The sequence below is a fragment of the Psammomys obesus genome, unplaced genomic scaffold, assembly GCF_907164565.1.
Source record: "Psammomys obesus unplaced genomic scaffold, mPsaObe1.curated_primary_1811, whole genome shotgun sequence".
In the NCBI taxonomy this organism is placed as follows: Eukaryota; Metazoa; Chordata; class Mammalia; order Rodentia; family Muridae; genus Psammomys; species Psammomys obesus.
Genome location: NW_026596057.1, coordinates 5,985,853 through 6,002,491, shown reverse-complemented (window position 1 = coordinate 6,002,491; position 16,639 = coordinate 5,985,853). Strand labels below are relative to the sequence as shown.

General features: G+C 39.7%; 1 protein-coding gene across 1 annotated transcript; it reads right to left on the bottom strand.

Moving 5' to 3' along the window:
• Positions 1-246: 246 nt before the first annotated feature.
• Blzf1 (basic leucine zipper nuclear factor 1) lies at positions 247-16,501 on the bottom strand. The gene is made up of 8 exons (XM_055624704.1): positions 16,436-16,501; positions 16,167-16,335; positions 15,417-15,515; positions 9,637-10,073; positions 7,971-8,170; positions 6,300-6,428; positions 4,776-4,995; positions 247-1,508 (listed from the first exon to the last, which is right to left on the bottom strand). The coding sequence occupies exons 3-8, from the start codon at positions 15,445-15,447 to the stop codon at positions 1,323-1,325; spliced, it is 1,203 nt and encodes a 400-aa protein (XP_055480679.1). The 5' UTR covers positions 15,448-15,515; positions 16,167-16,335; positions 16,436-16,501; the 3' UTR covers positions 247-1,322.
• Positions 16,502-16,639: the final 138 nt, after the last annotated feature.

Genomic DNA, 16,639 nt, shown 5'->3' with positions numbered 1-16,639 from the left:
TTCTTAGAGCTACCATGTACCTCAATGTATGAATGTTTTAAATTTTGGTGAAATTTATTTTTCATTTCTTGTGCTTTTCTTGTTATATCCAAGAAATCACAGTCAAATCTGATGTCATGAAAATTTGTTTTCTTCTATTTTGCAAACAGAAAGAAAAAGGCAACAAACCAGCTGTAAACAGTAAAAGCCACATGAAGATTGAAGCCGAAGTATGTTATCATGGAAGGAAAAAGAAATAACCAAAAGGAAATAGAGAAGTTTATTGCCACTTAAAGCTATAAAAATGGCTCAGATGAGTCAGACAAAAAATAGGTTTTGACATAGAAGAATACTTTAATTTGACCAGATTTGCCTTTTGAAGAGTTCTCTGCTAGGCATTGCTCCAACTAATTTGTAAAATTTGGTATATTTTTTGATGGCAGATTTTTGTGAATATTTAAAGGTAAATAATGGGCATCCTATGATACCTTATATAATAATATATTTTATAATATACATAAACTGATGGATTACATTTTTTTCTAGAGACTCATTTTCCATCATTATATTATCAAACTACATAGATATTCCCATCATGCTGTACATGTCAATGTTGGTAATTATGAACCTGTTTCCTTTTTGTTTTCAAATTGTAACCATGTGGAGGATAGAACACTTTGCAAAAACAAACAGCCTGGAACACTTGCTGAAGTATTTTTGTGGCTCTAAAATACTTTTTTATTTTTCTAACATTTGTATAGAAAGATTCATCCCTTACCCCAGCGTTTCTGAAGGCCTGTTTTATACCCCCAATGTGACCATAAAGGGAACGCACATCCCTTTTTTCTGTACCCCAGATATTGCACTAGAAAACACGCTCTTTAAAAGAATGGGCCTTGCTAGCCACACATTGGACTCTGCTGCTGTACAGGAAAGCAGCCTAGACAAAAGGAATGGGACGGATGTGGCCACATCCATTTTACAGTTATAGTTTCCCTGTTTTTGTTTTAAGCACCGAAATGAAACCTGTTTATAGTTTCTATAAAATACATAACACAAAATAATAACTTAGGGCCTAAAAGAAAGTTATAAAGTCTTTTTAGTTTTTTACCACAAATACTATGTACTAAATGGGAAGTTTTTTGTACTTTAAACATATCTACATAGCTTTACCTTTTCTTATTCCGAGATACTTATTAAGAAAAAATAATCTGGAATCCAGTACATAAAATATCTTCATAAATATATATTATATAAAGATGAACTGATTTTATTTCAAGCATGAGAACCCCAGGTACCAAATAATGACTGTGGGGTACTAAGCATGCCTCCAATAGCATGCATTAAAGAGCAATGAGTTCTCCCTGGCAATGATTGCAGCAATTGAAAGTTATATTTTCATATCTGGTATAGGGATGGAAACGTCCAATATTTTTCTTTGTAGTGAGTAATGTATTTGATGAAGATTCAGCAAATGGGTTGTCTGGTGAGCTTTCTGTACAGGTAACTGGATCCAAAATACGTAGAACCTAAGACAAATGAAAGGTCATGTCAGATGTACATAACATGCACTTTACAGCCTTGGGTTTCATTGATACATAACTACCTATAAAATTTCATTTTGTTTTATGGAGATATCATAAAAAATAACAACTGAATTAATTTGAATTTATCCTTCTTTCAAAATGCTATACATTCAGCAGTTATGCCTAATTATGACATTATATTTTTAATTTTAAACTAATACTCTTTTACAGAGATCTATAAAAGGATCTATAAAAACAAAAAAATGAAGTTTCATGAGTTCTATTTCATATGATATCAATTTTCCGTTTTCGCTGAAAAGCACTCACTGACTCTCTTTTCCCTTTCATTCACTTGTTTAGAATAAGGATTTGATCCCCAGTCTTCGGTACAAATGCTGTTTTTTATTTATGGTAAAATGGCCCTTCATTTCTCTCTTTTTAAATTATATATAATATTTTCTACTAACAACTGTGTTCACAATACTTTGTTTCCCCAATTCTTCCTTGGTCCTGGCTTCTCCTATTTCCTCTACTGAGACTCAGAGCGCAGGAAGTCTTGGGTTGAAAAAAAAAGTTCAACTAGGATAAGAATAACCTTTTTGGTTTACAGCTCTTATTTCTCATGTTGAAATTCTCAAGCTAATTATAACACAAGCAGAGTTATATTTTAAAGGAGGTGGCACTGAAACTGGTAAGCAACTCTGACAGAGATAAGGCAAGGTCTATGACCCTTTCCTACACAGCTGGGCTTATTCAAAGGCTCTTGGGCTTGCTTCCCTGCTCCTCATGCAGCCTCCAGACTTTTTCCTCTTCTGAATTAACAATATCCAAGGAGCCATGTCTCCCATTTAAAGCATCTTGGCATCATGTAAGAGCTACCATGCTACTCTAAGACTTTGCTAATTACACTCTACTTTTAAAATTCAGTTTTCAGAGCTTTTATTTTTATGGAACTTAGTTAAATGTTAGATGACAAGCAAAGATAGAATAATGTTGCTTGAAAACCTTGACGGGAAAAGAATAGTTTCCAAGTGTGGCATATGCTATGACATTATGGTTCTTTAAAGAAAAATATAAAATGCTCAGGGAATTCATAGGAGACTGAGATATGGCAGAAAGTCTTGTAGATTTTAGCCAGAAGGTGACAGGGATAGATTCCAAGCCTTGCAGAGATCCTGTGAGACAGCATGGAGGATGGAAATAGGGGGATGCTAAAGCAGATGGAGGATGAGCAGACTAAGTTACCACATTTATCTTTGAAAGGACAGCTCCTGAAGCAGTGTGCTGGAGACAGGGGTGTCAGTCTTGTTGCATGGGGGAATGTGGCGAGGTAAAGAAGCAGAAGAACAGGCAGATCTAGACCAGGCCTGGAGTACAGCCAACATTGCACAGTGAAGCAGAGAAGACAGGAAAAGTGGAGGTTAGTCATAGAAACCAAGGCAAGGGAAGTGTTTCATCAAAGATGGAAACACCAACTACACTCAAAGATACTGGCAGCAACTGACTACACTATGGTATAACTTCCCAACAAAGAAGTAGTAGGAAAGAACAAACAAGGTTTGAGTATTTTACTTTTGGGTAGTGATCCTTTTAAAAAATAGCTGAGCACCTACAACATGCAACAACACAGTAGCTCATGAGGAAAGCTAGTAAGGCATATTCTCCAGCCTTTAAGAGAGTTTAGAGAGAGAATCATACAACATCATGATACAAGGGCTATAGCAGATAAGCATACAAAGTTCACTGAAAGTTTGGAGATTGTACACCTAGAGTTACCAGAAAGATTCAGGTGGTACAAAGGTTGGACAATAAGAAAGGTAGCAGACAGGTAAATAGTTGAGACAGGTGGAAAGCATGCATAGAAAGATATGTAAGAAAAATGGTTTATCTGTGGAATGAAAAGTGAGTAACACTGCTAGAAGAGGAAGTGAAACTTACGAAGTGACCCTTGGTGGGGGTGGAAAGATTACGATATGCCTTCTATGCTCTAGGAAAGAATTCAGTGAGGGAGTCAGGAGCGGGAGCTACTTGATGTTGATTGTACTGACATTTGTAAGAGCACTCTCTGACAATAGGGGATGGAAGGCCTAGAGGCAGGAGTTAAGGAATCTGAGTAAGTCAGCACAAATACGTATGCATTTTCTGAGATTGCTAGCTGTGAAGGGAGGGTGATAAGGCCCTTTATAGAGAGAACTGCTAAAGTGGAGAGCTTTGCTTTTAGATAGCAAAGCTATCTGGACATATTTAAACGTAAAAAGGAAAGAGCAAATAGAGAAAGAAGGGCTAAGTGCTGAGAGAGCTTGATGAGCTTAGAAAGGAACCATCCTTTGGAGAAGGTAAGGGACACATTTTCCTGGGAGAGAAATATATAGAATTCACGTAGGAAAAGAGGCCTCAGTTCAGCTGGCTCATCCTTGTGTCCTCTTCTTCTTCTATGAATTAGGAATCTAAGCTACATGCTCAACAGGAAGTAGTCACTTAAAGAGTGCCACAAGAAGATAAATAGCTAAATGGACATAAAATTTGGATTCTGGGTAGCTGGGGCAAAGGATATGGGATAGGTGCTTAGGAATGAAAACTAGCAAAGGTAGAGGAAGAGAAAAGCTAGGAAAGCAAGCTAATGAGATGGGGGCAAAGATGGGGGCTCAAGGGAATTAAAAATAATGATGTGCTCAATGGGAGAAAAACAAGGGTAATCACAATAAACAAATGAGAGCCGGAAAAAGGTTGTGATCACAGGTCACACCTAGTAGTATTTGCGATTTTAGAAGCAGAAGAGCTCTAGTTAGTAGCAAGGCCCTAATGGGATTACAGGAGTTGGGTACAGAGGCAGACTTGGCAGTTGATAGGCCGCCTACTTAGGCCTTGAGTTCATCAAGGCCTGTAAGTACTTGGTCTACTTGACTCTGTAGTACAGAGTTGTCCCATCTGTATGTGGGAATTAAAAAGTCTTCTAGCTCAGAAGTGACCTATAATTTACTAAGTTAAAATTTCTACACAGTGCTTTTTATAAGAAAATGAATTAAGAAATTACGTTAGCTAACAGCTTTCAAAACTATTAGATTTTTCTACTTAGAATAGAGCAGTGACATCAGGAAATTTATGGGTCAGAGTAAGAAGATCACAAGCTTATTAACACAAAAAACAATTTTAGGTTCTACATTTCAAAGCTCCCAATGCCAAGCATAACATATAGCTTTCAGTAAGGAGTCAGTGAAATCTCATAGCTCCTACAACATAATCCATAGCTCACGGAAGAGAAAACGGTACCTTTTCAGCCATTTTCTCAGCTGGGGTATTGCAGAATTCTGCCGTTGCTGGACTCTTCTTTTGATGGCTAATGCCAACATTCCCCAGAAGATGAGAATGTACTGCTTCTGCCAACCTGTGGTTCGCGAGTACAAGTTCTGCTGTGCTGTGGGGCTGCATGTTAGGGGAGTATGTTTGCTCTCTTCCCCATTGTAAGGAGACTAAGAGTTCTTCCAAAAATCTGCACAGAACACAAAAGAACAGTGAACACTGACAAAAAAGACAAGATATAGGAACCAGTAAGAGGAAATCAGTGAGCGGCATACTTCAGAAGTCATTTAATATCTTTGCTCAGAGTTCAAGACTCAAGACATCTGGTCACGTAGGTTATAGGACAGAAGATACTTGCTAATCTACTAGGTTGTTACCTGGAAATCATGAAACAAGTGGTACAGTTTAATGTAATCATATTTAGGTATAGAAATTACAGATATCTGTGTATTTCAGAGTTTTAGCATTTGTTGCTGTCTGGATGCTAAATCAATCTCCAATATCTGGAGTTAACTCTACTTGGTCATAATGCATCAACTATTTCCTTTATTGTTGGATTTGATTCACTAACATTTTATTAAGGATTTTTACATCTATGTTCATTAAGATAAAAATCTATAGGTTTTTGCTTATGTCTCTAGTTTGTTATCATAATGCTCCTCCCACAAACGATCCCTTTCCTTCTATGCTCTAGAAGAACTCATGTACAACTGTTCTTCTTTCTTCCTTAGATATTTATTAGCATTCAGCAGATCCACCTAGGCTAGAATTTTCTTCACATGTTGGTTTTTAACTACAAGTTCAATTGCTTTAATGGATTATGGCTAGTTAACTTATATATGTTATTTTTTATAATTTAATTTGTTTTAAAATTATTTATGTGTATGTCAGGTGTGTGTACATGAGGGCAGGTTCCCACAGAGGCCAGAAGAGGGTGTCAGATATCCTGGTGATAAGCTGCCCGACATGGTGCTGAGAGCTAGACTCTGGTCCTCTGTAAGCATAGTACATCTGTTAACTGCTGGATCAGCTCCCCAGCTCTCCCATGCCTGTCCTTAAGTACCATGTCTGCCTGCACTGCTGTCATGCTTCTCCCCGTGAGGATAAGGGACTAAAACTCTGAAACTGTAAGCCAGTCCCAATTAAATATTTTCCTTCATAAGAGTTGCCTTGGTCATGGTGTCTCATCAGAGCAATAAAACCCTAACAAAGACAATTGACTTCTACCAAAACGACACAAAGCTACCACTGCCGTAACCAGGAACTACTTTTAAATGCAGAACCACCCTCACTAACAGATCTAATAATTATATTTCCTATTAGGAATGTAAGACACAGCGCTATCCTTTCTGCTTTTAGGGATCCTTCCTTCCAAAGTGTGACTTAAGGGTATATTGTTGGCATGTTAACAAACGCGTCCACTCTCAAACACTCAAACAACAGCAAAACCTGCAGGAGATGACAAAGAGTTCAGCATGTGAACAAGCGCCTTACTTCTGGGTAGAGATCATTTCCTGACGAAACTGCTCCCGTTCACTCAGGAGATCCTGTAGCGCGCTGTGGGCATCTCGGTTCTGACGCTGTAAAACTACTCTGAAGTTTGTTAATTCATCTGCCATTACCCTGAAAAAGATAAACAGTGACTTGAATTTGCACCAATGCTACTCTAAATTTATCCTTTTAAAATTACTGAGTAAACACTTCCAACTATAAAAAACTGAAAGGGAAAGAAAAAGAAATTATTTTTCTCACTACTAAATATACCTTTCTCTCAGAAAAATACTGAAAACTTTCTATAATATAAAGTAGTCAGCCCCACTGCCAACCAGGCTCATTCTCCTTTTATATATAGACAATAATGTCTCTTATGTTTCTGAAAAGGAATGTGAGTGTATTTCAACATGAACATGTGAAAAATATGGAGTATGTTTACTAGAAGAAAAATCTCTTACAAAATTTTCTACAGCTTGCTTTTTTCTTTTCTCCAGAAGAGAAATGAAGGACCTCACAAGTATTTAACTACTAGAAATCTCACAGACATAATACATGAAGAAATGTTATTTTACAGTTTATTCACAATCAGAGGTTCTTAACGTATAGGTTGGAGACCTCTGGTGGTTTGTGAGGAATCTCCAGATGATTTGTTTTACGTTAGCAGTTACTGAACATGTGAAGGTCTGAAGGTCTACTGCTGCACAGACTGAGTCCTGGGTAGTTTACTCTCAGCCTGACATGAGTTATCCCGGAAGAGGGAACCACAACTGAGAAGATGCTTCCCTGAGACTAGCCTGTATAAAAGCCTGTGAGGGCATTTTCTTGATTGATGACTGATGTGGGAAGGCCCAGCACACTGTGGGTCATGCCACCTCTGGGCAGGTGGTCCTGAGGATATAAAGAACAGGTTGAGAAAGCCATGAGGAACAAGTCAATAGGCAGCATACATCCACGGCGTCTTGAGTCCCTGCCTTGACCAGAGGTGGAGTGTGCCCTAAGTGTTTTAAGCTGAAACAAGCCCTTTCCTCCCCAAGTTGCTTTTAGTCATATTGTTCCTTCACAGTGATAGAAACCTAAGACAGACAGCATCTAAAACAGCTTCCTATTAGTTCAAAAGCCGGGTGGAGTAACGGGTAAGGAGCCAAGATAGACGGCAGGGTCTCCCAAGGACCAGTGTGTTCAGAGGCCTGGACTATAGCCCTGTGGCTTTTATGGGTCAGAGTTTGCCTCCTCAGATATGCCATGAAATGACCCGGGTTTCTGTTTACATACAGGGAGGAGGAGGTCGAAAGCTCTTCACGTGGATAGAACAGCTATGAGAACAGAGCACACTGGGCGGAGAATACTGTCCTAGGAAGTGCAATGAGGATGTTCTCTCGGGAGGGGGTGAAGGGCCTACGTTTGCCTTTTGTGACTGCAATATCTCCATGTTTCATTTTACAGTTGTGCTTCGTTGACCGTAGTAACAGTGATTTTCAGAATGAAAAATGCATCACCTCTCTGAGAGACTGTATGGCTCCCAGAGTGGGGAACTGAACATTAAAAAATCTATGAAATACTCTGACAATCTTAAGTCAGAAACTTTCACTATTACTTAGCATTCTGAGTCAAAAAGGAAAAGGTGACAGATAAACAAAAGGGAAGAATATACCATTTACAGTAGAAAAATACCTGCTTGCAAGGAATTTGCTTCTCCACACATCGCATTGTATTGACATCCGTTCCAGCTGTTCGGAAAGCTGAGCTGTGTTTCGACCTAGCGCTTCGTTTTCTAAAATGAGTTGGTTTTTCTCCCGGGCTAGGCGTTCAAAATGATACTGCGGGTCATCTCCAACAGAAGCCACCAGCAACTTTTTTAACTCACGGTTTACCTAGGATGGAAGAAGACAACCAAGACAACAAGCTTAAGAAATGTCAGCGACTTGATTGTAACAAATTTAGGACAATCTCTTTCTGTGTCTTTGGATCCTATTTCAATGTCTTAGTTTTTGTCGTATATTTTATTATTATTCCCTAGAAGCCTGTTTGTTTTCTTTTCTAATGAGAGACAGAAAACAGGTGGATACAAATGAGAGGTGAGAGGAGGAAGAAGTGGAAGGAGGGAGGAAAAGCCATAATCAGGATATATTATGTGAAAAAAAAAATCTATTTTTAATAAAAGGATAAAGAATTAAGGAAAAAAAAAAGGAACCTGAATGGATAGTTACACAGTTATATCTGTTATATACAGGGTTATTACTGTCTTTCTGATTTTTTAAGAATCTTTTTAAAATAGTGTGTGTGTGTATACACTTGCGTGCGTCCACACAGGTGGAGGCGCAGGGAGAATACCTGACTCATTTCCTTGAGATATAGCAAGGTGGGAGGCTGCAAGCCTCAGAAAGCCTGTCTAGGCCCCACCCCAACACCCAGCACTGACAGCAGAGGTGTGCCCATGGCTGTGCCAGGCTTTTTACAGGGGTGCTGGGGATTTGAACTAAGGTCTCCATTCTTACCACTAAGCCATCTCCCTATCCCCTTCTTTCTCAATGTCCTAAAATGTTTACAAATAAATATATGCCATTTTGTACTTAGAAACTAGTTAAATATATTAAAAATATTAAGTTCAGTGATTTTTTTTTTTTGGATGAGTGCCACTAATCACTGTTATACACACTCTCATCTTGCAAAGTCTTGGGCTAGTGAGATGGCTTAGTGGGTAGAAAAGGCCTCCCTGTGAAGGCCTGACAACCTGAGCTGAGTTTAATCCTTGGAATCCATGTGGCTTTCACCAAAGTTCTGACTTCCACTTTTATGGAGTGCATGCCTTCTCTTCACACACGCACACACACGCACACACACACACACAGAGAGAGAAATAATAATACAAAAGTGTAAAGTTTAACAGAAACAAGGGAGGGTTAAAGAAATTTTATTAAACTTTAAAGGTTAAAGTAACACAACTGAACACCATACATTGTTATTAATTTCTAATGAAGACCCAGTAACTTATTTTCATCTACCACCCCCAAGTATCAGGCAAAAATATTTGGGATGAATTCTTAAAACAAGGACTGCTAGTTTGTCAACGGTAAAGATTACTGGGTCAGTTTATAAATGTAACCTACTTTTATATAACTTAGAAGTGGTCTTGTTTAAAACTCCTCTCACCTCCACTTTCACCACATTTTGAGTATGACTTCCCAACATAAATTCTTCCTAGACGCCCTCTGGCAGAATAAGAAATTACAGAGGAAGTATTTAGAGAAATGACAACCTATGATAAATGACATTTCTGAGAAAACGCAGTGTTCTAGCAATGGGATTAAAATTCACCGAAGTTATGGGCTGTGCTTACCTCTGTTTGTACTCGGAGCTGGTTTGAAAGACCCTCTTTGTCCTGAAGTAGCCTCCTTTCAGAATTCTTGAGCTTTTCCAAAACCTTCTTTACCTCTGAGAGCTCCTTCCTTGGGTCTGTGATCACCTCTGACTGAGCGTGGAGTTCTTCTCTGTGATGTCCTACAGACTTAACCTTTGTGCTTTTGGTGGGGATGTCGTGAGTAATAGCAGCTTTGGGAACAAATATTCTCACAGCTTCAACTTCCACTGCTTTTTCAGTAAGAATCTTTCCCAGCTGAAGAACACCTGGGCTGTCTGACAGAACTTTCTTACGAGGATTCTGTAGGACATGTTGATTTAGGGGCTGGACTCCAGGGGTGACTTCAACAGACTTAGGGGGTTCCTCCGTTTCCATTCCATCTCCTGCTCCTCGGATTGGGGTCGAAGTAAGAATGCCTAACAAAGAAGTGAAATCGAGGACAATTTACCAAAAGTCATGATAAGAAAATGTAAAGATGACTTGATCTGTAGTAGTTTCCTTCCACACTGAAATATTCTCTCCTACAGGGAAGCTCCTTAGGCCAGAAGGTATACAACTCAAAACAGCACCAACATGTCCTTAAAAATGACCAGATTCACAGGGTCCCTCCATCCCAATAGTAAATAATACAGGCTGCTGAGCATCACTCTCAGACAAATCAAGCTGCAAAGATCAGAGGAGAAAGGACCAGCTGCCTGGAAGAAAGAGAAACCAGGCAGGGCGAGTGGAGGAGACTTACACCAATTGTGGCTCCTGGGGAAAAAAACCGTCCAAGGAAAGTTTATTTAATATCGTAAAATATAATTATGCCTTTCATTCTCTTATGCTAGGGTTAAAATTAGGTCACTGGAACATAAGATATTTTTATTTCACAGATTTTGTTGTTGTTCTTAGGTATGTATCAATGTATTAGGACTTGAATTATATCAAGAAGAAGGTAGAACAGCAACTGGGGGGTATAGATTTTATTCTATCTCACAAAATATCGTTAGGATAAAAATCGTGTCATTTTAATATGAGATACAAATTTAAACACCCTCATGGCCATGGGACTAATTATTGAAGTGATAAACAAAGGAAGATTTCAGAAAGTGGTTTGGTATGAAAGCATGCTGGAAAATGGTGGAACTTCACAAGGAGAATGTACACGAATGATTTAAAAGTAAAGAACTGGTAAGTATGCATGAATGCATATGTAAGTATGTATGTATGTATGTATGTATATATGTATGTATGTATGTATGTATGTATGTGTGTGCATGCATGCATGGATGCAAGTATATATGTAGACAGGGGCTTACTATGTAATTTAAGTTGGTCCCAAAGCTGACACGTAGTCCAGGCCAACCTCGATCTGGAGTTCTTCCTGTCTCTGCCTCCTGGTACACCACCATGGTTGACTTGTTTTCATATTCTTAAAATTTGGTGTTAGGTTTGTCTAATTTTATGTTAATTGTCTTTTTTCTGGTATTTAAGAACGTAGAATCGTGGATTGACTATAGATTAACAAAAACAACAGTAAAGTCACTCCTAACGTCACACCACTGAGGTCAGCCAATAAGGAGCAGCCGTGATACTTGGTTATGACTCAAGTCAAAATGGATTCCTAGGCAAGTCATAACATACTTGACCTAGGAGTTAAAATAATGCTTTATAACAAAAAAATTATATAAAGGAACTCCAAACAAGGGCAAATCACAAAGGCAAAGAAACAATGTGCATTTGACAGGTATTTCTTTTCAAACAGAACAAAATTCCAACCAAGAAGTTTGACCAACTTTCAATTCCAATTTCCTCTAACTTTATTTAAACTCTTCTACTTACTTCAGAACTCCGAGCTACCAGAAACAACTCATCAGGTCTGCCTAATATGTGCGTGAGCAGGCAGAGCCACGGCTTCGCATTTTCTTACCTTCCATAATTCTATTTTCCCCTGTGACACACATAGAAATCTTTATTACATAGGTACTAAGCAATGCAGGGCACATTCAAGAATAATAATACCCTTCAAGAGAGAAGATAGAAACCTCTGGCACCAGCTCTGTAATTATGAACAGTGCTGAGCAAAGTAAAACACCAACCTTTGTTCTCTAGGCCTTGTGGGGAACCAAACAGCACCCCGGATCATTCCTTTTTTTCCATCTGTGATCATGCACTGACCAGTCAAAACAGAGCTAAGGTTTACGGCTTTTTCACACTGGCTTTCCCATAGACTGATGGAACGTGAAGAAATGGCAACATCACTAGTCTATGAAGGGGCTGGCAAACACTTCTGGTAATGGGCCCAAGAGAAAATATGATGAAAATATTCCAAAATATCATTTTGGAATGATGAGGTAAAACTGAAGATATTTTTTAAGGTACTTATAAAAGAAAACAAAACCATTTTTTTTTTCTCTTAATGGTTACAAAATTTTTTGGTTAAGTAGGTAATAAGAAAAACAGGCTGGGCATGGTGGCTCATGCCTTTAATACCAGCACTCATGGAGCCAGAGGCAGGCAGATGGCTGTGAGTTTCAGGCCAGCCTAGTCTGCAAAGTGAGTCCAGGACAGACAAGGCTACACAGAGAACTCTGTCTCGAAAAAGCAAAAGGAAAGAAAAAAAAAAAAACATTTATTTTTATTTTTTTATTTTCATTTTTATTCAGAATAACATGTGATTTACATGGATTCAGTTACTGTTTATAATCATCAAACTGACTGCACTCTTTGTCAAGGGGTCTGAAGGCCACAATTTAGCAATTTTTGGCTTAGGTTATGGAAGGAAAAGAACATGATTTAGAGACCATCACTGAACTAAACTAATAGTCCCCCTGCCTAACGAGCATATCTATATAAGCAGCAGTACTTTGAAGTCACATGACTGGGCATGGGAGAAATATCAAACTCATGAGTCAAGTACTAGGTTCCACCACTGTTTGGGGTACAACCTTAGGCCCATCATTAACTGCTCCCTTTGTCTATCACTGGCGCTAGGAGTATACTGTGAGTACTACAGTATTTCAGAATAACCTGTTCCTCTTCCAAACCAGACTACTAGAAGCTACTTTAGTTACAGATATCTTTTACCATCTCATTTCACCAGCCAAGGAAATGTGCATGGCATAAAAAATTATGAGAGTGCTTAATTAATGAAGTTTATTACTATATTAACACATACCTATTGTAACTAAAAAGAAAAATAAAAATTAAAAAAAAAAAACACATACCTAAACTTCATTTAAACCTTTAATGAAAAACTTGTAAAAAGAGCGTGGCTTTCCCCTCTACATAACATCAATAATTCTTAGCTTCATTATATTCCTATCTGACTCACTCTCTGGAACACATATAAACTACACAATAAACAATTAAGTCTGGGGTGTCACTTGGTAAATTTTAAGATGATATTCTTCTGGTGAGGAAAGGAGGCAGGTGGGATTGATGCTAGACCCTAGGGCACGGCAAGTAATTCTACTACATATCTACACCATAGCCCTCTTTTCAAATTTATATTGAGACAGGATCTCAGTACATTTCCCGGGTTAGCCCTGAGCTGACTCTGTAGCCTAAATGGAGTTTGATTTTGTGATCCTCCTGTGTCAGGCTCTCCAGTAGCTGGAATTATAAGCCTGTGCCAAAAGGCCCGGCTTTAGTGTTCTTTTGAACGTCACCATTATCGACTAGTAAAGTTTAGCTATTACATTAGAAAAATATGCTGGGGGTTAATGCTATGTATTCTAAAGCTAATTTCTGGTCCCAAGATCTGGTTGCTGCCCAGTCCATTCTCAGACATGCCAAATGGTGTTGTGCATGTGACTCTGCTGGCCAGTATTCTCTGACTGGTTAAATAAAGTAGCTGACAGAGAACAATTTAGGACTTGCAACTATTTAAATGTCATAGACATTGCTATCTGGCTATTAAACTAACTGCCATAGCTACAGTTTTAATGGAGGAAAGTCTACAATTTTATTTTAGGTTTGAGATGAGCCCTAGCAGTAACAATCTACCACTCCAATGATGGCAATGGTATTCACATGTTTGAGAAAAAGTTCTGCTGCTATCCTAAACAATCCCATTTCTCTCCTGCGGCAGACAACTGACAATATCAACCATAGGCAGTCGTCTTCTTGGTCCACGTACCACAAACATCTTTTTTCATTAACAACAGTCACACTATAGTAAGAATAGAGTGAACAATGTTGTATTACCTGCCTTACTAGACAGTCGAGACAAAATGAAATTACATGAAAATGCTTTTAACTCTAGTCCTCAATTACAAGCAACAAAAACAATCTCATTGGCCAGGAGCCTTTCATAGCAAAGTTTTAATAAGCAACCACAATACCGTATTTAGTTTTTGCTTTTGACCAAGAGCATCAGTTGCTTTCACATTATTAAACGCTTTACTTGCCATTCGTTCCCATCTGTTCCCCTGACCAGCCCCCATCTGCTCATTCTAACGCTCTACAGCTCCTCCAGCATGTGATATGCTGCTGTGCAGATACTCTAGACATCGTCATCCATCAGCATGACCTTCCCTTCCGCTCACTATGCACATTTCACTCTCTTTTACACAGGAGAGTGCTGCTGGAAATCTGCCCTCTACAACGTTCCCTTTAAGAAAGCTGCTGCTGGCAGAACTTATGGTCTCCAGAATGTACACAGCTTCAGGAGTTTACTTTGGGATATATTGTTATAAATTAGCAAACTGTTTCTATACGTAAGCAGTTACTAAAACTTGAGAGCAGAAGAGGCAGAAAGTTTAAAAATAGTGATACTGGGGTGGAGTGGGGTAGGATTGGAGAGATGGCTCAGTGGTTAAGAGCACTTGCTGCTCTTTCAAAGGACCTGGGTTTGGTTTTCAGCACCCACAAGATGGCTTTCAATCACCCATAACTCCAGTTCTGGAGGCTCTGAGGCCCTCTTCTGCTCTGTGTGTACCACACCTACAAACAGGGCAAACGTACATATACATTTTGAAAAGAGAGATTTAAAGGACAAAACAGGGGAGACTGAAGGTGAAGCAAGATGCTTCACTGTTAAAGGATTTGTTTCGACGCTGGAAACGCAACAGTGAACCGGCACATTCTGTTATTAAGCAGCTCGGCATATAGGTAGTTCATAATTTTAAAAATGTTAATATGAGCCCAACAGGTGGCTCCCTCATTAGGTGGTGAAGAGCTATACAATATCCTCAAAATAAAAATGACATGAAAGTCATGGGAGAATTCCAAAAGACTGAGAATGATCAATGGCATATTAAACATTACAGAGGAGACAATCAAAGTGGGGTTCAGAAGTGACCGCTGTACGGGCAAGCACTGTGCTACGATAGGACCCCCCAGATTCTCATCTAGGCCCAGTGCCTCAGAATGTGGCCAATTTTTGGAAACACTATCTTTGTGAATGTGAGTAGTTAAGATAAAACCACTTAGGATCCCCTACCACACACATGAAGAGACCTGAAACACAATGATTCCCTGAGAATCAATGACACTTAGTCACCTGTCTAAAGCACCCCTTCATAGCATGGTACATTCCATTTTCTAATAAAACCGGCGTTGGTACACACATTTCTAATCTCAGCACTTGGGAGGAGCAAGCGTATCCCTGTGAGTCTGAGGCCATCGAGTTCCACAATAGGCAGGGTTATACAGAGAAATCTGTCTCCAATCCATTCCCCACCCCTGCCCCAAAACAAAACAAAACAAAACAAAACAAAACAAAACAAAACGAAACAAAAAAACAGACCAATTATCAAAACAGAAACACTCACCTTTGGTTTCTAAACTTTTTAGGGTAGTCATCTTTTTTTTTTTTTTTTTTTTTTTTTTTGTAACTAATGAAGACACCCTCGGAGACTTTCACCGAAGACCTAGAAATGTATACATATGAAAAAAAAAAATCAAGTCAATACCAATATATTCAGTGAATTCATCTATTTAAAAGGTTACATTTTAACTGTTTCTGCCTTTAATAACCCACACATTTAGAAACGAAGCCGTTCTTCATTGTCTCCTTTCGACAGGCGGTAAATCAGACATAGTTTTCGTGTTCTCTAGAGTCTGTAGAATAGGTGCCGAGTGGCTGTTCACCACACGTCCTTACAGCTGTTCTCAGTATTCATACGACTCAGTACCCGGTCTAACCTCCTGACCATCGCAAATCCGTGCTCTGGAAACGCACCCCCAAAACTCCATCCTAGATCAAACTGAGAGTTAAAAGTCACAAACTTCGCCGGGAAGGTGCGATACCGAATGGCGAGTGTCTTTTATCTAGAAATACCGTGGGAGGGTGTTTAACCCTGGGTGCCGGGTTCAAAAGGGGAGGGAGTGGAAGCACCAAGACTGTCAGCCTCACTCCCGCGGGGTAGGAGCCCAAATCTGTCCCTGTCAGAAGAAGCCTCTCCCCAGAACGATCTGGAAACCCAAAACCAAGGGCCGCCGAGCTCCCACCCCGACCGCCCTCTTCACCCCGCGTCCGGCACACGGGCCGGCTCCTGGATTTACCTCTCTGATGTTCTTACCTGCAGTGTCCACTCCCTCAGCAGCCGACTACCTCGCCAACTGCTCCGGCATTCGGAAGCCGACCCGCCCAGGCCTTCCGGACACCTAGCTGGTGGCTCACGCTAATCACTTCCTCTTGCTCAGGGTTTCGTTTCCGGAATGCTCTTCTGAAGAAGGGCCCGCTCCGTGCTGTGTGAAAAATGGAGAAACACAGGGTCTGCCACGAATCAGTTCAGCGAGTGGAAAGTGGAAAGATAACTACCTTTTTTTAAAAAAAAAGTGCAGCTACCTGAAGCTAGCCGTGGAATAGGCTTGAACTTCCGGATCACTAACAACCAAACGGAAGTGGACATGTTGGAAGGGAGCCTGTGGCGTCGCGTTGCCCCAAGTGATGGAGGTAAAGGGTGGGTCTTTGGGTGAATGGGCGGGGACTGGTTACTCCCAGCCAATGAGGAGGAAACAGCCTCGAGGCGGAGTCTCGGGCAGAGCCTGG